Genomic DNA, 23,099 nt, shown 5'->3' with positions numbered 1-23,099 from the left:
TATAATGATGCAAGTTCAAGAGAAATCGTTGGAATACAACAAACCGGCATATTTATGTTTCGTGGACCTTAAGAAAGCATTTGACAGGGTCACATTAAAGGACGTTATCCATTTGTTATACTCGAGAGAGGTACCTCTAGGAATAATTAAAACGATCGAAAACATCTACCAGAACAACACAATAAGGGCCGGTTGTTCGAAAGCTAATCAACAATGATCATTATCAAATATTTAATTACTGTCACCAACTGTCAATGTCAACTTTGTTTGGGTTGCTGAAAACATAATATGAAATTACTTAATCAATTATGTCAATAATTGTTATGTTAATTGATTAACTAATCTCATAATTTTAATCAATTATGTTTTCAGCAACCCGATAAAAGTTGACATTGACAGTTTTGGTGACAGTAATTAAATATTTGATAGTGATCATTGTTGATTAGCGTTCGAACAACCGGCCCTAAAAGTAAAAGTGGAAGATGAACTAACTGACCGACTGAACAATTCAAGCCGACATGGCAATGGGATAAGACAGGGGGATTCCTTGAGTCCTTTATTGTTCAACCTGATCATGGATGAAATAATAAAAAACGTAGGAACCAAAAAAGGATACCAAATGGGAGAAAAACAACTTAAAATAATCTGCTATGCAGACGATGCAATACTAATCTCGCAAAGTGAAGATGATTTACAACGTATGCTGCACCAATTTAACATAACCGCCAGAAAATTTAACATATTAATTTCCTCAAAAAAGACAAAATGCTTGGTTATACCAGCAGATCCAATAAGATGTAAATTGGAGCTGGAAAGTCAGATAATAGAACAAGTGATGGAGTTTAAATACCTAGGCATCACACTATCTAGCTACGGAAGGCTCGAAACAGAAGTGGAAGATCAAGTGAATAGAGCAAACAGAGCCGCAGGTTGCCTGAATGACACAATATGGAGAAATAAAAATATCGGAAAATAAATAAAAGGCAGAATTTACAAAACAGTCATCAGACCAATAATGACATACGCGGCAGAAAGACCCGACACAGAGTGGACAAAAAGATTGCTCGAAACAGCGGAGATGAAAACCCTTAGAAAAATCGATGGTAAGACTCTATGGGACAAAGCTAGAAGTATAGATATACGACGGAGATACAAGGTGGATAACATTAATAACTGGGTAAGAAACAGAGGAATAGAATGGAATGACCACATAATCCGAATGACAACAAATAGGGTAGTCAGGACAGCGAAAGACAGTTCCCCAATAGGAAGACGATCAGTGGGAAGACCACGAAAACGATGGAATGACAACTTACTAGAGGCAGATTGAAAAAAACAGACAGAGTCATGTCTATACAAAAAGAAGAAGTATTTTTCTCTCGAAGAACGTTATGAACTGCTTACTCTTTGTTGTGGTGAAAATTATTATTTTAAAGCATACACTTCCAAATTTTCTGCTTTTTGTAGTTATTATAATCGAAACAAGGTTTACCAGATTTTGATTGGAATTACAAAAATGTTATTTCCAACTATTTGGTATTGGTATCTTAGTTGTACAAATATTTTTGAAAATGTTTAATAGTGAAATCTTAAATTTTATTGTTAAGTTGTAAAACACATTGTCTATACCTGGGAAAGAGAGTTATTTCTTTGTATGAATACAAGATGTAATTTCCACAGATGAAAGTAGTCAAAACTGTTTTTTGTCCGAATAATGTTTGGTGATACGGTATGCTTTAGAAATCATGCCTGGATTTTTTTTGTGGAATGTCTTCCCTGATGTAGCCTCTGTATTAATGGGTACTTTGTTTTGAAAAAATAATATTCTTGAAATTTGACGCTGTTGCGAATTGTTTTGGCGCCTTTTTCGTCTATCATACGAGATTCTTACCCAGATCTGTATGTCATCTAAGTCATCATTCTCTTTGCCTTCTCCCTATGCGGGGTCGACTTCCCTAATTGCATTTCTCCACACAATTCTATCTTGGGTCATATCAATGTTAATCCCCTTTACCAACATGTCCTGCCTTATCGTCTCCCTCCAGGTCTTCTTTGGTCTTCCTCTCCTACTCCTTCCAGGAATCGGCACTTGAGCTATTCTTCGTATTGGGTCATTAACGTCTCGACATTGAACATGACCAAACCATCTTAACATATGCTCTCTCATTTTGGCATCAATTGGTGCCACACCTAGACTTCCCCTAATATACTCATTTCTAATTTTATCCATCTTTGTCACTCCACTCATCCATCTAAGCATTCTCATTTCCGCCACATGCATTCGTTGTTCTTTTTCACTGCCCAACATTCAGTTCCGTACATCATAGCCGGTCTTATGGCTGTTTTATAGAATTTTCCCTTCAGCTTCATTGGAGTTTTTCTGTCACACAACACACCACTTGCTTCTTTCCACTTCATCCATCCAGCCCTAATTCTACTGCATGTACTTAAAATGATCTATTGATCCTAGGTACTTAAAACTATTGCTTTTCACAATCATTTCACCATCCAAAAATAGGTACCATTTTATTTGTAGTAACTCTATCTTTAAATGAACATTCCAAATACTCTGTTTTTGTCCTACTAAGTTTTAAACCTTTTTCTTCCAGAGCTTGTCTCCACTGTTCCAGTTTTTGTTCTAAGTCTCTTTCTAGGCCTAAGGACTAAGCACAGAGCCTTGGTGCAATCCTACTTTCACATGAAATTTATCAGTCTCTCCCACACCTGTCCTAACACTAGTCGTTACTCCCTCATACATATCCCTCACAATCTTTACATATTCGCCAGGGACTCCTTTCTTATTGAGTGCCCACCACAGAATCTCTCGAGGTACTCTATCATATGCTTTCTCACGATCAATGAATACCATATGAGCGTTTGTCTCTTTATTCCTGTATTTTTCCATCAGTTGCCTTACAATTATTGCATCTGTTGTTGATCTGCCCTGCATAAAGCCAAATTGATTATCGGATATTTCGGTTTCTTCACGTATCCGTCTATCAATTACTCTCTCCCATATTTTCATGGTGTGGCTAAGTAGTTTTATAGCCCTGTTGTTTGTACATTGTTGCATGTCTCCCTTGTTTTTGTAGACAGGTACTAATATACTGCTTCTCCATTCGTCTGGCATTTGTCCAACTTCCATAATTCTATTAAATAGACCTGCTAGCCAATTTATTCCTGTCTCTCCCAATGCTCTCCATACTTCTCCAGGAATGTCATCTGGTCCGATTGCTTATCCTTTCTTTATTTTTGAAGCGCTTGTAACAGTATAAATCTTCTTAGTAACGGTATAAATCAACCAGAGATACTTATTAATGGAAACATGATTATTGTGTAAATCAAAAGCATTAAATTAAAAATATCTAAAAATTTAATGCAGCTTTAACTATTAACGTCTTTAAAACAGTATACATAATAAATAATATTAAAATTTAATTTTAAAATCTCACATGTGTAATCATGAAACAAAAATTAAAAATACTGTGTGAAGCTTTTACAAAATTAAACTGTTATCCCCGCTCTAATTCTACTTGGAGGATCATTACTTTTTTTGCTTTTTGTGCTCTGATTAGAATCTGTAGATCCAGTTCTCTTCATACTAGCAATATAGGCAACCTACAAATAAAAATATAATATGAGTAAATAACAACAGACAACAAAGTGATGTTGGTGCATCCGAGACAGATAGGCACTACAAAAAAATACATGACAATTGGCTGCAACAATACTCACCTGTTTATCAATAGCGCGAAATTGCCAAGACCAATTAGCTCTATACAAAAATGGACGCAAGTCGAATCTGTTGTCTTCTGGACTGTAAGATTCGGCATGATATGATGGAGTTATTACTGTCATCTTGTGTCTGTTGATAGCGTAACATCTGCAAAGAAGTTGATTTTGAAATATTAGAAAGTAATTTAAATAATAATAAAATATAATAATTATAAAAACATATTCATGTTATACAAATTTCCAAAAATCGTTTGATAGAGTTCAAAGGTATGGTAGAGATAGAGTATGGTAAACTCATACATGCCTTTAAACACATACACCTAAATAGATCCTAAGGATGTTAATTTAATCAAAAATCTATACTACAATCAAACAGCGGTCGTACGGATGGAAGATAGTGAGACAAACCAAGTAGAAATTCAAAGAGGAGTCATACAGGGATGCGTACTGTCGCCACAATCATTTAAAGTGTACCCCCAAATAATATTTCAGGAGCCACTATGGGAAAGAACTGAACGTGTAAGGATTAGAGGGAGCATCATTATTAACAAGATGTGCAGACGATACCGCAATCATGGTAGAGAATATAGACGATTTACAAATTTTTCTAGAAATCATTAACAGATAAGACAAAAAGATGGGACTAACAATGAATATAGATACAACCAAATACATGGTGATCTCGAAAACCCCTGTTGACAACATACATCTGACATTGAAGGGTAAACCGTTAGAGAGGGTCGACAAATATAAATACTTCAGAGCAGTTTTAAACTCACAGTTAGATAAAGATGAGGAGATAAAGGTCAGAATAGAAATAGCTCGAAAACAATTTATAAAGTACAAGTCAATGTTTACAAATAAGAAACTGAGTATGGCTATCAGATTGAGGTTCATCGAATGTTATGTTTGGTCGCAATTACTATATGGGTAGAAGCTTGGACTCTGAAGGCCCTATCTGTAAAAAAATTGGAGGCATTCGAAATGTGGCTATATACTCGTATTTTGAAAATTCTTTGGACTTCAAAAGTCTCATACGAAGAATTGGGCATGGCAGAAAGCTTATGAACACAATTAAAATAAGAAAAACATCGTATCTGGGCCACATACATTAGAGCGTCGATCATCCGAAATAATTGGGGGACAGGGATGTTCCGAACACCGATTTTTCCGAATCGAACTGTATTTATATAGCAATATTATTTAACCAGAGGCGAATGATATCATTTACATATATATTTACATACCTACTTACATACATACATGTATAGCTTTAGTGACAAATAGGATAGAAATTAAACAAAAAAGTGCTGTATTTGCAACAAAATGAAGATTATTTAAGCATTAAAAAATCTTCAATTTATTTCTGCCGAAGCAATCCTACCCATTTACGAGCGGCTGGGTTACATGTTTTTTAACCATGTATCTGGCAAAGTATTTTTCAGAATGGATTAAAAAATATGAAATTTGATTTTCGGTGTCAGTTTGGCATCACAAACTATATGCAACAAAGCTAAAACTCCCTGGGATTTAGAGAGGAGAAATAGGTTGTCCCCGGGGTCTTTTTTAAGTAAACCACTCATATACAGCAGTGGCGGCCGGTCAGGGTCGGCAGTGCCGACCCATACATTTATAGATATAGATTTTTTTTTTATATTCAATTTAATCAGAGTTGATGTCATTTGTATCTGTGAAATAAAAAAAATCTGTCAGATAATACAGACCGAATTTTATTCATGGTTTTTAAAAGGATTCGGCCAATCCTAGCGTTAAGTGATCCCTGCGCATAAAAGACTTTTTAAAAAATGAATGATCCGTGCCATTCATCTGACTGTTTTCGGCAAGCCGGCCCCAGCTCATCTCGAGCTTGACGATTTTACACGTAAAACTCAACGAAATACGAGTCGAAGAGCAACCAAACGTATATTTCTCTCCGTAGGCATTAAGCGGCAGGTACGGCACATTTACATCTGCCGATGTTTCATTTGGGAGCATCGGCAGAAATTGTAAAAAATATTCACGCCGTTTTACGTCGTTTAATTGATATTGTAATTTATTTAAGTTGTCACCAATTATCATTTACGGGACATGATGAATCGGAGAATTCGTTAAATCAAAGTAGAGAACTAATAAAATTGTTTAAGAAATACGATTTGAAATTTTCCAATTTTTTTTCTGGTTCGAAGATATTTAGCGACGTGTCTAAAACAGTACAGAATGAACTAATATAATCAATTAATTACATTTTGAATAACGTTATTGAATCTGAGATTCTGAAAACCATTTGCTTTTCACTAGAACTAGATGAAACTTCTGATTATCATGTCATTCACAACTATCAATAATTGTAGTTCGATAGGCGTTACGTGGTAATACTTATGAGAGGTTTTTAGGTTTTACAGACGTCAGTAAAAGCAATAAGGCAGAATATATTTTTGGTGTTTTAAAGGACAGATTAAAATTTTTGGATATAAAAAATAAATTGATAAGGCAAATTTACGACGGCGCTGCCGTGATGTCCGGTGAATTGAATGGTCTCCAGGCAAAAGTTAAAAGTATTGCACCACAAGCTTTATTTACTCACTGTCATGCGCATAGAATGAATATAGTTTTGCAGGATACGTGTAAAAAATTAAAGAATATCGTCTTTTCTTGCCATTTTAGCTAAACGGACTACTGTTTTAAAACAATTTGTTTCGAAATAAATTGTCGAATGTCTTTTGTTTTTGCTACCAAGTTTGTATTCATTGGATAAATATGTTGCAGATTCACCTCCTTCTAACCTAACCGTTTGTTAATCTCGTGTTTATTTTTCATAGAAAGGACAATACGCTTACGTTTAGGCATTTTCAATCGAGTTTTTACACTAAAAGTCGGGAGTTCGGATAAGCGGTCGTTCGGTTGATCGACGTTCGGATAATCCACACTCTACTGTACTTCGAAACAATAAATACTCCCTGCTACACGTCATCATGCAAGCAAGAGTAGAGGGAAGACAAGGTTTGGGAAGAAAAAAAGAAAACTTGGCTGAGTAATATCAGAAATTAGACAAACCTTAGTGTTAAAGAGATATTTCAGGTTGTAAAATATAGGGAAGCGTTTAAAGAAGAGATCGCCAACCTTCGTTAAAAGACGGCACAATAAGAAGAAAAATTTAAATAACTGATCAATCACATGAAAAAGACTTGGTAGGAAGCGTTTTGGTCTAAGAGTTTTCGTTTCAACGTTTTCGAGCAACTATTTTAAGACAGCTTATTCTTTAATATATTATTCCCTATGCATCCTAGAACACCTTACCGGCCACCTGGCTACTGAGACAGGTTGCGTTCATTACTGCGCAGCGCACCTGTACAGGTAAATATATCGAATTTAAAATTATTTTAAGACGAAAAATTTTGTTGCCATTGCTTGTAAAACATTCTTAGAAATATGAATTATAATTGCCAGACATTTTTGTGGTTGCTAAATACGTGCCAGACGCTATAGTCTAAATGGCTATCAACGTTTTCGAGAAAGTATTTTAAGATAGCTGATTCTTTAATATATTATTCCCTATGAATCCTCGAACACCTTTCCGGCCATCTGGCTACTGAAATAGGTTGCGTTCATTACCGCGCAGCACACCTATACAGGTAAATATATCGAATTTAAAATTATTTTAAGACGAAATTTTTTTTACCATTACTTTTTAAACATTATCAGAAACATGAATTACAATTGCCAGACATTTCTGTGGTTGCTAAATGCGCGCAAAACGCTATTTATTATAAATAATAATAGAAAAATTTATATCATTTTAGTATGTCTGTAATTTTAATATTATATTATTAACACATAAATAAATGCAAAATTAATTAGCCAGACATTTACTCGGTTGCAGTCATCAGCCAGATGGATTTAAAATCGTTTAAAATGATATATATTTTCAGCAAAACGTAAGCTGGCTGTGTTAAGAAATAAGACAAACAAAAGATACGGGTAAATATATTTGAAATTAGTTTAAGACGAAAAATTTTTTTGTCATTACTTTTTAAACATTATTAGAAGCATGAATTATAATTGCCAGACATTTTTGTGGTTGCTAAATACGTGCCAGACGCTATAGTCTAAATGGCTATCAACGTTTTCGAGAAAGTATTTTAAGACAGCTGATTCTTTAATATTTTATTCCCTATGAATACTCGAACACCTTACCGGCCATCTGGCTACTGAAATAGGTTGCGTTCATTACCGCGCAGCACACCTGTACAGGTAAATATATCGAATTTAAACTTATTTTAAGACAAAATTCTTTTTGCCATTACTTTTTAAACATTATCAGAAACATGAATTACAATTGCCAGACATTTCTGTGGTTGCTAAATGCGCGCCAGACGCTATTTATTATAAATAATAATAGAAAAATTTAAATCATTTTAGTATGTCTGTAATTTTAATATTATATTATTAACACATAAATAAATGCAAAATTAATTTGCCAGACAGTAACTCGGTTGCAGTCATCAGCCAGATGGATTTAAAATCGTTTAAAATGATATATATTTTCAGCAAAACGTACGCTGGCTGTGTTAAGAAATAAGACAAACAAAAGATACGGGTAAATATATTTGAAATTAGTTTAAGACGCAAAATTTTTTTGTCATTACTTTTTAAACATTATTAGAAACATGAATTATAATTGCCAGACGTTTCTGTGGTTGCTAAATGCGCGCCAGACGCTATTTATTATAAATAATAATAGAAAAATTTAAATCATTTTGGTATGTCTGTATTTTTAATATTATATTATTAACACATAAATAAATGCAAAATTAATTTGCCAGACATTAACTCGGTTGCAGTCATCAGCCAGATGGATTTAAAATCGTTAGAATGATACATATTTTCAGCAAAACGTACGCTGGCTGTGTTAAGAAATAAGACAAACAAAAGATACAGGTAAATATATTTGAAATTAGTTTAAGACGATAAAACTGTCGACGATAAATTGGAAAATTCATCACTATCTAAAACAGTGTCACTCACACTTGACAGCGAAGAACTTGATGTATGACGAAGATTTGACAAAACTGAATTAATGTCAGATATGTTACGATACTTAGCCATTAAGGCTGCAAAAGAATTGTAACATTTTTTATGGTATCCATCACTGGTATTCACTTGTTCCGGTAACTGTACATTATTATATTTTAAATTGTATTTAATACGCGCACTCAAAACTTCTTTACACTTTAACAGTTTTTCATCCACAAAAGTTATTACATTCTCGTTTTTTTCCTTGCAAAACACACATTGTATTTTATTTGCCATTATATTGTATCACAATTACTTTTCACTAAATAGAAACTCGACAAGAATCGTTAACAAACTGTGAATTTATTGTGACTGACCCATCTTAATAACATGTGCGGACAACATTCACCCCCGAAATTGTCGTATCTTTTGTAGTTTCTTAATGCGGGCCATTCATGATCTGATTTGTAGTACCTCTAGTGGTACGACAAGAGAGAGAGAGTGACACTACTTTGTGGTCCCTCTAGTCGTACTACCAGACCATTCACGCCCCAACATTTTATCTTTCTAGCCGCCAACAAAGGTCTTACCTTTCAGCCAACTGTTTTCACGTTGGTGTACACTAAAAAATGTATCGAGTAAAGTCTATGCAAAATATAATTCGGAGGATTTGTGTTTTTAAAAATTGGGTACATGAGTTGAGGTTTCATAATTAAGCATGCCATAAGTTTCGTTTCTCTAGCATTTGTCTAGGGATGATATGAACTAATTAATTTTTACGACTCTTGTAATTTTTACGACTTTTTAAGATGGAGGGTAGTTATATTCTATTTTAGTAAACTAAACTAGAGCTGGGATTTGCATTTAAAAATGAACAAAAGTCGTTTTTTCCTCCTAAAATATTTCATTGTTAAGCTCCAAATCAGGCAAATCTTGAAATTTGCGGTGATTTATACTTCGCCTCATTGTCCTCTGACATCTTTATAAACACATCACCAAATAAATAATTTAACGATGGTAAAGTATAAGCCCGGTTACAGATAAATGAGAAATTTAAAGAGATATACCAATTGGTGTACAAGTGGTATACCAGAGGGTGGTGTAAAATTTTCCATCCTAAGAGGGTATACCGAACAAAATATCCATGTGCTTAGATCAAATGACATCTGTTTTAATAGTTCCTTTTTAATATGTTGCCTTGTTACAGGATAGTATTCAGAAAAACGCAAAAATAAGTACTGTAAAATATAATTTCATTAGGTACAATTATAAATAATATATTATATTTAAATAATTATAACTGTTGTTAGGTCTATTTAATCAAAATAATGCTTTTATTTTAATCACAATAATGTTTTTATTTACGCTGCTGCTAAAAGTTGCCGATGTAAGCTCCTTTTTATACCTATCAATGACTCCTCTTACTCGATTGTCGGGTTCTTGTCACAGCTCTGCTGTGCTAAAGGTTTTTACATTTCCACGAAATTCTGAACGACCGTTAACAAGACTGATAACGCAACAATTGGCAAATGTTGGAGTAATGACAATGTAAAGTGCAAAGTTAATGTACCAGCTTCCAGGGGCAAACGAATATGCATTTTACATTGTGGAGGGGAAGATGGTTGGGTAACCGATGGCTTACTATTAAATGCAAAAGACATTAAAGACAGCTGTTTGGACTATCATCAAGATATTACGGGTGAACTTTTCGAATCGTGGCTTAAAAATAACTTATTACCAGATTTAGCAGACAACAGTGTTATTGTTTTAGATAATGCATCATATCATTCTAGACAACTTAAAAAAATTCCGAATAAATACTCTAGAAAGGATGAATTGCAAGATTTTTTATTATCACAAGATTTATATTTTGAAGATTGGTACACTAAAGACCAATTAGTAGAGGTACTTAATACAAAATTATTTGTAAAGGAATATATTATTGATGATGCAGCAAGTAAAAATGGACATACAACTTTAAGACTACCACCATATTACTGAGTTTTAAATCCAATAGAGTTGTTATGGTCTCAACTGAAATATAATGTGAGACAAAAAAAAAATGTAAGTCCAAAATGTTATAACAATGTCGTGAAACTGATAGATTCTGAATTTAAAAATATCACAGGATAACTGGAAGAAAGCAATAGAGCACGTAAAAAATATCGAAAAAATATATCTTAAAAAAATTCCTGTTCTAAATATAATTATTATCAATGTGGAGAACAGTGATTCAGAGGAAGAAAGTGACAAAGTGTAATACCAAAACAACTTTCTCTCAATACTGAGCTTACCCGGAATATTTTCTTACATAATCAGGATGTAGGGATTATCGACATATGTTCATCCCCAAACTACTGCTTCAATCTTTTAAGAAACACGTGGCCTTATTATGAACACCTCACTTATTGTTGCAATATCTATATCTTTGAAAATCAGTTCTTAAGAGAAAAAAAAATGTAAGTAAGTGTTGACTAGATAGTTTTAATTTTTGCTTCAAGGTTTTATAAATTATTTAAATATATATTTTTTATCTTTCACTACCTACCGTTCGCTCAATTATTAATTAGTTTTTGTATACAAACCAAATATTGTTTGAACATTTTATAGAAAATGCATTGCAGAAATATTATTAAAGTAGTTTAAACTTACACAAAATCATCAAGACACAAAATTAAGCTTAGTTTATAACAATTCAAATTTATAGAATCAAATTCTTATAAAATATACCATATTATGTTTCATGTAGGTCGGTACTATCCTGTTCTTTACCGGTCATAGTGCTGCTTATCTCTTTTTTCTCAAATAAAAAACAAAATGTTCACAAAACATAAGACTACAAACATAAGAAAAACATTACTTTTCTTCCACCCGGTATAAGTACAAAAAAGAAGTTTAATTAAATATTTGCACAACTGTGTAAATACTAAAGAAATATCTAAGATAATAAAAAGAAAAATTAGCGAAATCCGTTAATCCGTTCACGAAAAAATCAACTATGAAAATGAGCATACATTTTCTACATCCTTAACTTATGACTCTCAGTGTAGTGGAAATTTTTAATCCAACATCCAACATCGGCATTCACGCTCTAACTTTCTTTGTAATACCGCTAGTAGTACCACTAGTGGTACTACTAGTAGTACTACAACCCATTCACGGTCTGATTTTAGATCCAACATATCACTCTCTCTCTCTTGTCGTACCACTAGAGGTACTACAAATCAGATCGTGAATGGCCCGCATAACCCAACCAGCGATCGTTTTACTGAAAATACACATTATTTTTATGATTTTAAATCCATCTGGCTGGTGAATGCAACCGAATTAATGCCTGGCAAATTAATTTTGCATGTATTTATGTGTAAATAATATAATATTAAAATTTCAGACATACTAAAATGATTTAAATTTTTCAAGTATTATTTATAAAAAATAGCGTCTGGCTCATATTTAGCAACCACAGAAATGCCTGGCAATTATAATTCATATTTCTAATAATGTTTAAAAAGTAATGGCAAAAAAATTTTTCGTCTTAAAATAATTTTAAATTCGATATATTTACCTGTACAGGTGCGCTGCGCAGTAATGAACGCAACCTGTCTCAGTAGCCAGATGGCCGGTAAGATGTTCAAGGAAGTATAGGGAATAATATATTAAAAAACCAAGTGCCTTAAAATCACTGTTTTCCCGACGTTGCTAGCTCTTGGTCCATTTCTTCAACATCATAAAAACTAACCAAAATGGAAGAATATCATCTATAATAATTGAATCAGCTATTTTGGAAAGGGGTCATCTCCACTTTTTTAAATTCTACAGAAGAGGTCAAAAACTTTTTATCTTTAGAATATTAGGAAAATAATTATTTTACGTATTTTTTGGGTTTAATATTCACTATACAAGCTGATAAATAATTTAAAAATATTTTTTAGGTTTGAAAAGACCTAGAAACCGCAATTTTTAAAAAAGAGATGACCCGTTTTCAAAATGAACAGGTATGAAAAGAAAAAAAATAGTCATTATAATGTGAATATTGTTTATTACACGCATTAAACGGCTAAATACAAGCTGATGAATATTTTAAAAATGATTTTAAATTTTAAAAGACCTAGAAACCTCAATTTTTTTAAATAGAGATGACCCGTTTTCAAAATGAGCAGATGATGTTCATTTTGAAAACGGGTCATCTCAAATGGGTATCTCTAGGAGATAACCTCTTTTCAAACTGAACTTGTTTGCGGGGTATGCTGTGCTTATGGTAATAACATTGAAAGTTGACCCGTTGTCATGTGGAATATACGTCTGTATGTGTACTAAATAATATATATATTGTTATATTTCTCTTTGATATGAAAATTAAAATTTGATAATTATAGACAAAATTCAATTTAATATAAAATATTTTTAATTTTCTCAACCACGGGCATATAAATTTAGAACAACCTGTATACAACAAATTGTTATATTTAATTTTAAGAAGTGATTAAATAAGACTCAAGTGAAATCGTTAATAGGTCATTATCGTTGTTCGCGGAAGGATCGATCATTAGCCGATGCTAAATAAGACTAAGTGGAAATAGAGAATAGGTCATTAAAATTTGTATATAGTAGAAAGTAATTTTAGAATGGGAATTAACTATTTTCTTTGAAATCCATTAAGCATATTTAGAAAGTTTAAAAATTGGTTTTGAGGAATACTGCGAATGAGAGTTGGTGGTGGAATTTTGATTTGTGAATCTGGAAGGGATATTTAGAAAGTAGGGGAATGAATGACAAATAGAGATCAGAATGTTTTGAGCTGTCGAGAAGGAAGTCGAGTAGTAGACGGTAGTGTACGGAGAGTGAGAAAGCCGGTGTAGTTCCGTGAGTGTGGAGTATCTATCGTGGAACGAGAAGTAGGCCAGGTTGAGAGTAAAAGAACCTCCTTGAGCCAAGAGTGTCCCGGTAGCTGATTGCAGTTTCGAAAAAGGTAGAATACAGCATCACGACAGAAGCAGGTACGAGAGCTATACGAGCTAGTTTTCAAAGGAGAACATTACTGAAAGCCAGGACGAGGTTTTGATTGCAGCCAAGGATAGCAGGAAACGGGTCTTGTGTGAAGACATTCTCAGTTCACCAGAAAAAGGTCAGTCTCATTTGTTTGGACATGAATGTATGGGTTTTTCGTATTAAATACCACATTTAAAATTGAAGAAACAGAATCAATAATATCAGAAAAGCTTCATCAAACTTAAATAGAATTGTTGCTAATAAATCATAATAGTTAAATGTTAATAAAAACTTTCAATTGGAAACCAAAAGGAAATAAGATTCCCATGTGTAAATGTTATGTTTAAGAATAATAAGATAGAGCAAATATTAAGCAGTGATTGCCATTTAAATAAAATAAACAATATTTTGATTACAATTGTAACCCATATGTGTTATTATTTTACTCTTTTCTTTCCTATCCCGATTAGGAACCATTAAGAAATACTTAGAAGCCACGTATGTAAGTAATTAATTTTATAAAAAGCCCTGAGATTGAAAACATATTGATATGTGATCTGGTAAATTAATTAGATTATTATTCATGCATTGATTAAATTAAATGACATATAAAAATATTATCTCATATCAATAATCAAGATCACAACAATATATATATATATATATATATATATATATATATATATATATATATATATATATATATATATATATATATATATATCAATCGGTTTTAAAACGTCTTGCGACGTTGTCCGATGCCTAATTTCCATGACACTCTATCATCCCATTGGCCCTCTCTCCAAGATTTCTTGGGTCTTCCTCTCTTTCTGCGGTTTGGTGGTACCCATTGCATAATTATTTTAGGGAGTCTTGAGTTATCCATCCTCTGGACGTGTCCGTACCATATCAGCTGTTTTCTTTCTATGTCTGTTGTTAGAGAGCCGTCAACCCCCATTCGCTGTCTTATCTCATCATTACGTATTCTCTCTCTGCGTGACACTCCTACTGATCTTCTAAAAGCGTCCATTTCTACTGCCTCCAGTTTTCTTCTGTTGTTTTCGGTTATCCGCCAAGTTTCTGCTCCGTACAATAGACTGCTTTTAATAAGAGATTCGTAGATATTGTGTTTTCTTCTTTTTCCTATTTCATGACTCCATATTACGCTGTTTAGACAACCTATTGTTTTTCTGGATTGTGTTATTCTTCTCTTTATTTCTTCATCATCTTTCCCCGTTGTGTCAAAAACGATTCCTAGATATGTGTAATGGTCGCAGGGCATGATGATTTCATTATTTTCTAATGTGATGTTCGATAGTTCGGTACCTATTGGCAGGTATTTTGTTTTTTCTGTATTAATTTCTAATCCCCACTTTCCCCACTAAATAATATATACTCAACGAAAAGTGGAAATGTCACAAAAGTGGAGATGGCACCTTTTCAAAATGACCGATTCAATTATAGATAATTATTATCTTACCTATGCTTACCTAAAAAAATGTTTCACTTTTTCTGCGACTTGTTTCGGAGTATATTTCGACGACCACGTTTGGACTAATTTACAGTACATCGAATATGGACCACAACTTTCGATTTTCCTCAACCTACCGTACTGAGTGAGTTCTTCGTAGGTCATTCCCATGTCTTCTTCATCGGTTTGAACTATTCCTCCTTCTTTTAAGGGTTCTAACTCAGCCGTAGGTGGAGCCTCAATTATTTCGTTTAAAATCGGAATGTTGAATTTGGTTTTAGCATAATTCATAAACCTAAAAATAATACACTATTATTAGTTACTAAGAACTCCTAAACTAATTCTAAAAAGCAAATTATTTCATAGATAACTAATATTAAGGGGCAGTATAGTTAATTCTGCGTTTTTTGCATAATTTTAAAACGTTTTCCCTTGAAAGTGGTGGGATGGCTAAAAGGCTATCTTAAAGAACAACACTTGAAGATTATTCAGTTAAATTTTTATTCAAAAATATTAAAATATGAAGTGGTGGCGTCATTTTTAAGTAGACGATCCAAAAAAAAAAGATGATTTGCGGTGTACACTATATCTTCGGACGGAATCATCTGAAGCATAAAAACCAAAAAGATTATTTTAGTTTAAGAGTTTCTTGAGGTAGTGACGTCGAGTTTTTATGATTATATTGATTTTTAAATTCATGGTATAACAAGTGAAAAAATCGAAAAAAAAAAACAGTGAGAAAGTGTGTTCAGTAAAAAGAAAAATGGTAATTTTCTTCAAAAGTTGTTAAAATAAGCAAAATCTCGACGTCACTAGTAAAATATCTAAAAAAGAAGTGTGCAAAATTTGAGGAAGCTCGGTAAATTACTTTTGGAGTTATAATGTACACCGCCTTAAAAAACATGTTTTTCAGAAAACGCGTTTAAAAAAATGTAGTTTTGTCAATAATAAATAGAATGTCAAATAAAAGAAAATTTTTGTATATATCCATATCTCCGTCAATTTTGCTTCGATTAACTTGAAATTTTAATGGTATACTCTTGAAAATATTTACAATCTAATGAGCCATTAAAAAAATCGAAAAAATAATCAAAAATACTGTACCCGCTCCTCTACCCCCAAGGGCAAATCTAAGCGATGATCATTGCGGTAGAGGTGGCAGTTACAGGGTAGAAAGGATATACAGTATAGAAAAGAATTTAAATAGATATGAATTACCGTGTAGAAAATTGAATAGTGGCAGGAATTGAAGAGATGTTTAACATTGTTGCCAAAGTTTTTTTATTTGATCTTTCGTTTTTTTCTGACTATTTATAAGCCATAAGCATTCCTGCGTTATTCCTTTAATTTTTAGATTTTTAGTCTGCTTTTATATAAAAAAAAGTTGTTTTTACGCCGATAACAGACGGGCGATTGTGGCCGGCCACTTTGTGGATCCACAAAAGTAGTTTACCGTGGGTTCTTATGCGGGCGACTGTGGCCGACTACACTCGCTCGTCTGGGGAGTGACGGCCACTCTACATAAGAACCCACGGTAAATCATCGGAAACTACTTTTGTGGATCCACAGCGTAGCGCTGCACAGGGTTGTTTTGTTTTAAACATTTTGTTTTAATCAACTGTTTTAAACATGTTTTAAACGTTTGCTTATGTTTAAAACACTTGAATTAAACAAGTGCTTTTTTTTTAATTTTCTTTATTAATATAACATCAAAAAATTCTCAAATACATTATATAAACTTTTTAACATACAGATAGATTCAGATTTAAATCGAACATAGCGAGCTCATACACAGGGCCTCGAACCTACATTTAAAACAGCGGACCAGTTAAAAGTTCGACACGACACCATAAATACAACAACGATAAATTATTTGACACGCAGCAAACAACATGCTTCTTTTGCGAAGCCCTCTCCTTTTCGCCCGAGTCGGGCCGAAAGTAGCCGAAGAGCGTACACTGATCGCTTAACAGGGTTGTCACGTCTCTCTAAAGTCTCTGCATTTTCAAAATAAAGAGCGTGTGCATAAAATTTCGGGTTAATGTTTAAATGCATATTTTTTTCGAATCCTAAAAAAACTAATAAATATTTTTGAAAAATTTTAACGCAGAATAAAAGATTACATTGTTACCGAGGGCAAAAAGTCCCTGAAAACTTCTATAATGTTTATTTTAATAATTTACGGGAATGAAGAAAAAAAGAGAAAAGAGACTTTTTGTTTATTCTAAGGAACTTTAAGCCGTCGGTAATAATGTAATCTTTCATTCTGCGTTTAAATTTTTCAAGTTTTTTCAGGATTTGAAAAGGACTATTGTAAACCAAAACCATTAATTTTGAAAATAAATAAAAGTATGCCCTGTTCCATATTTGTCTTTTATCATTATTCATTTGTTGGTGCCGCTATACTATGCGGTCTACCGTCGCCATTATGTTATAGCTTGCGGTCTACCTGGGCGGTTAAAAAACCCCTTAATATTTTCTCAGAAAAGTTTGCACACAATAACGAAAGGCAATAAAAAGGCAAAATGTTTATTGCTACCTAGTACCTAATAAATCTTTTCAGTAGTAATTGCACAAGAGCTCTAAAATTATCGAATTTTTCCCGAGTGGCACTTTGACAGTTTTAATTTCACGATCCGAAGGGGAGTGAAATTATGTCAAAGTGTCACGAGGGCAAAAATTCAATAATAATTTTAGAGATCGAGTGCAATTTGCTGCGATTATTTCGTGAATAAAACTGTTCAAACCAAAATTTTATTGCAATTTATTTATGCAAGTACAAATTAATACAAATAACCAAACACTTGTTATAAATATTTGACGGTTGAAAGTCATCATTTTTATAATTTTTAAAACATTAATTGTCATTAATGTCACTGAATGTATTTTTTCTTTGCAACGAAGGGCATCTGACGTAATATACTTGACGACGGGATATTATCAAAAATTATCACTTTAGTTTTTATTTCTGTAGCTTTCTATTGGTCAGAATCTCCTATGAATGAAATAATCAGGAATATACAATAAACTCATTTCTTTACTTATATGCAAGGATCACTGACTGTTTTTCTCTCTGAAATAAAAACCATTAATTTTTCCTTAATAATAATTAGGCTTTATCCTTTAGAACTAATCAGGTTGCATATATTTTTTTTGTATGTGATGTTGATAGTCAAGACTTAACTAATTTTTTTAAACCTACCAGGCCATTTTATTTGAAAAGAGGGGTTGATATTTACATATACCCTGGGAAAATATTACGGTGTTATTTGCATAATAGTAAAGAACCTAACTTCGCATAAAGTAGGTACGGTGTTATTTGCATAATGGTAAAGAAACTAAATTCGCATAAAGTTTATTGTATATTCCTAAATAGTAGTAGGTAGTATAATGTTTATTAGTACTTATCAATAAACATTTTACCTACAAAGGTGTAAACCTTTCTGAGAAAATATTATGGTGAATAGCCGCACACGTATACAGTACCGTCAAAAACAATATTTACAAAATGAATAAAATGCAAAAGTCAGAAGAATTAATATTTTAATTTTACAAATTAATATTTTGTCATATCAATTTACTAGTTCAGTTGCGAATTAGCCACAAATTTGGCTTCTTCCGAAATAAAATAGCAAATTAATACGACAAATTCAATTATTATTAAGTATTCTTCTTCTTTAAGTACCGTGTCCAAATTTTAGGCGTGGGTAGCTTCCATAACAATTTGCCGATATCGTTCTCGATCTTGTGCGGCATCTAATAATTGATCTGCTGATAAGCCACTCCATTGACGAAGGTTTCGGAGTCATGAATATTTCTTCCGACCAATTCCTCTTTTTCCGTCGATCTTTCCATTGAGTATTAACTGCAGCATCCTGTATCTGCTACCTCTCATTATATGCCCCAGATATTCAAGTTTTGTCTTTTTTATCATCTTGGTTAAATCACCTTCGCCTTGACCTACTCTGTTTAAGACTTCTCTGTTTGAAATGCGTTGAACCCAAGATTCTGAGCATTCTACGATACGACCACATCTCAAAGGCTTCTAATTTGTTCATCATGTTAACCTTCATGATCCAGGGTTAAATTAAGTATTAATTTGTAAAATTAAAATAATAATTCTTATGATTTATCCGTTTTATTCACTTTGTAAAGATTTTTTTGTCGGCATTGTAACATATGGGGTTTATACACCGCATCCCACGGTAGACCGCATACTACAGTAGCACCCATTTGTTATTTCTTAAATAGGTTTTAATATTATGTTTCATATTTTTTAAAGAAGTTGATGGTTATTTATTATTTTGTATTGTTTTTATTTTTTTATGAAAATAAATTTAGTCCATGTGGTGAGACCGCTCCCGTCTGGAAAAATTTCTGATTCGGTTTCTTTGTGGATTCCTATTCAAAAATGTCCCCTTTAAACAAATCTAAAGGGTGCCGGGCGCAATTTTTGGGCAGAAATTGTTTAAACAATTTTTTTAAACAAATACAAAAGATCACGTTTTTTTGCTCCGAAACATAAATTTTTAAGTTTTGTGGGTCATTCTAAACAAGAAAGGTATCTTGTAAATTTTCTCAAAAATTGATAGTCTTTGAGTTATAGGCGTTAAAATCTGAAAAATGCGAAAATACGCATTTTCGAGGGCTAAAAACTCATATTTAAATTAGTATTTTTGAGGTTGCCATATACTTAAATTAAAGATTAAACATTCAGCTTCAAGATTCTGAAGAGTGATTGCGCCTAACCCTAATTTAAACCGTTGTTTTTAATTGTTAAATATGCATGTCCATCCGATTTTTTTGCCGGTGCGGCGCGCTCTATTTCAAAAATCTCCAATTTTCCTCCGAAAAATATTTTTTCTAGATTCTTTGGGACATTCTAAATAAAATAAGTTTCTTGACATTTTTCTCAAAAGTTTTAAAGTTATAAGCGATTTAAAATCCAAAAATGCGTTGTTTTGTCATTTTTCGGATTTTAAATCGCTTATTACTTTAAAACTATTATCTTTTGAGAAAAATGTCAAGGAACTTAGTTTATTTAGAATGTCCCAAAGAATCTAGAAAAAATATTTTTCGGAGGAAAATTGGAGATTTTTGAAATAGAGCTCGCCGCACTGGCAAAAAATCAGATAAACACGTATATTTAACAATTAAAAAACAACGATATAAATTAAGGTTAGACGCGATCACTCTTCAGAATCTTGAAGATGAATGTTTAATCTTTAATTTAAGTATCTGGCAACCTCAAAAATACTAATTTAAATATGAGTTTTTAAGCCTCGAAAATGCGTATTTTCGTATTTTTTAGATTTTAAATCACTTATAACTCGAAAACTATCCATTTTTAAGAAAAATTGCAAGATACTTTTCCTGTTTAGAATGACCCAGAAAACCTAAAAATATATGTTCCAGAGCAAAAAAACGTGATCTTTTGTATTTGTTTAAAAAAATTGTTTAAACAATTTCTGCCCAAAAATTCCGCCCGGTACCCTTCAGATTTGTTTAAAGGGGACATTTTTTAATAGGAATCCACAAAGAAACCGAATCAGAAATTTGTTCGGACGGGAGCGGTCTCACCACATGGACTAATTATTATTACGATAATATTACTATTTATAATAGATCACTATTATCTCTGTTACTATAATATTCTATTTCTCATGATCATCTTTCAGTGCGTCACAGTTTTTCGATTTCTTTCTAACGTATTAAATTGTATATGACAGAAAAAAAGGCACGTCGTTGATTACTTTGGTAATTATTCTAGTTCGGTGATTATTCTAGTTGTCGATAGATGGCGCCATAATAAAAAAAATAATTTTTTTTAATTAGATAATAATATTACAAATATAATCTGTATAATTTATAAGACTATACAAATCAAAGAAAATACCATTTTATAAATGCAAGAAACGCATTTGATTTGTTTTTATTCCAAATTAAAAATAAAATGTGACAACTGTCAGATTTAACTAAAATGTCATGTTGTTCTGAAGCTATTTCCTTGTGGCATTTTTATGATTAATTATTTATATGGGAAATAAGCCACAATTAAAATGAAAAAAATAATTTTATTAACGTTTCGACGCCCAAATCGGGTGCCGTTGTCAAAATACAAAATATTACTAAAATAAACTAAAGTGTTGTTGCTAAGCAAAAAAATTCTTCTAATAATTTATTTAATCTCACTCATTTATATTGGCAATTCAGACATATATTATACATTTTAAAGTAGAAGACTTTAAAATGATATTGCCAATATTTATGAGTTGCGTTCCTGGGACGACTTACTGAAAGATAGTTCATTCGATTACATGAAATTAACCCCAACTCAAGAATATCCGTCATAAAAAATTATAGCATGTGATATGTCTTTAAAAAGACAACCAAATGCAACGACAGTAAAATTCTCGCGTTAGAGACTTCATAGTAAATCACAAGGGAAAACCAGGAAAAACCCTGTGATACTATCCCGACATCGTAAGTATTTGGTCTTACATTAATTTACTCTCAAAAAATAATACCAAATTCTGACTTGTAACATGTTTAAATTATAAATATTATTAATAATACTAGATATATAAGTAATACTAAAATATGTACTAGCTCGATATTATTGACTTACTAATCTTGGTATTTTCTTTCTATTGACTTCCTCTTTCAGTATGGGTAACCACATCCTACTGCATTCTACCGAGGAATTTGCGACACAATTGGTTTCATTTAGCATAATTAGAGCCGCTTCTTTGATTTTTCTCTTTTTACTATCTGATTCTTTCAGGACTATACTTGAATCTCTCCACTGAATTCTATGTTCATTATCCCATGCGTGTTGACATATTTGAGATCTATTAAATATGTCAACACGCATGGGATAATGAACATAGAATTCAGTGGAGAGATTCAAGTATAGTCCTGAAAGAATCAGATAGTAAAAAGAGAAAAATCAAAGAAGCGGCTCTAATTATGCTAAATGAAACCAATTGTGTCGCAAATTCCTCGGTAGAATGCAGTAGGATGTGGTTACCCATACTGAAAGAGGAAGTCAATAGAAAGAAAATACCAAGATTAGTAAGTCAATAATATCGAGCTAGTACATATTTTAGTATTACTTATATATCTAGTATTATTAATAATATTTATAATTTAAACATGTTACAAGTCAGAATTTGGTATTATTTTTTGAGAGTAAATTAATGTAAGACCAAATACTTACGATGTCGGGATAGTATCACAGGGTTTTTCCTGGTTTTCCCTTGTGATTTACTATGAAGTCTCTAACGCGAGAATTTTACTGTCGTTGCATTTGGTTGTCTTTTTAAAGACATATCACATGCTATAATTTTTTATGACGGATATTCTTGAGTTGGGGTTAATTTCATGTAATCGAATGAACTATCTTTCAGTAAGTCGTCCCAGGAACGCAACTCATAAATATTGGCAATATCATTTTAAAGTCTTCTACTTTAAAATGTATAATATATGTCTGAATTGCCAATATAAATGAGTGAGATTAAATAAATTATTAGAAGAATTTTTTTGCTTAGCAACAACACTTTAGTTTATTTTAGTAATATTTTGTATTTTGACAACGGCACCCGATTTGGGCGTCGAAACGTTAATAAAATTATTTTTTTCATTTTAATTGTGGCTTATTTCCCATATAAATAAAATGTCATGTTAGAATAAATGTCATAAAAGTGTATTATCACGGACTTACCCTTTTTCCTATCATTAGTTACGCACTGAAAAATGATCATGAAAAGTACAATACAAAATAGATTGGCATTTTTAGTTGAAGAAATCATTTCCAACAAAAAACGATAATTTTGGCAACATTGTACCATTCGACATTATTCGACTTTCAGTGACGATTCTGCTGAAATAG

The 23,099-nt window shown here is 32.3% G+C and overlaps 1 protein-coding gene across 1 annotated transcript in view; it reads right to left on the bottom strand.

Annotated features, from left to right (window-relative positions):
* Positions 1 to 3,355: 3,355 nt before the first annotated feature.
* Positions 3,356 to 23,099, bottom strand: part of LOC114332889 (glutamine-dependent NAD(+) synthetase) — a 36,022-nt gene continuing 16,278 nt past the window's right edge. Inside the window, exons 9-11 of the mRNA XM_050651768.1 lie at positions 15,228 to 15,503; positions 3,736 to 3,883; positions 3,356 to 3,618 (exon numbers count right to left, since the gene is read on the bottom strand). Coding sequence (XP_050507725.1) covers positions 3,505 to 3,618; positions 3,736 to 3,883; positions 15,228 to 15,503 — 538 coding nt within the window. The 3' untranslated portion in view covers positions 3,356 to 3,504. The remainder of the gene's footprint in view (positions 3,619 to 3,735; positions 3,884 to 15,227; positions 15,504 to 23,099) is intronic.

This window comes from Diabrotica virgifera, chromosome 5, assembly GCF_917563875.1.
Source record: "Diabrotica virgifera virgifera chromosome 5, PGI_DIABVI_V3a".
Classification (NCBI taxonomy): Eukaryota; Metazoa; Arthropoda; class Insecta; order Coleoptera; family Chrysomelidae; genus Diabrotica; species Diabrotica virgifera.
This window is presented reverse-complemented; position numbering and strand designations above follow the sequence as displayed.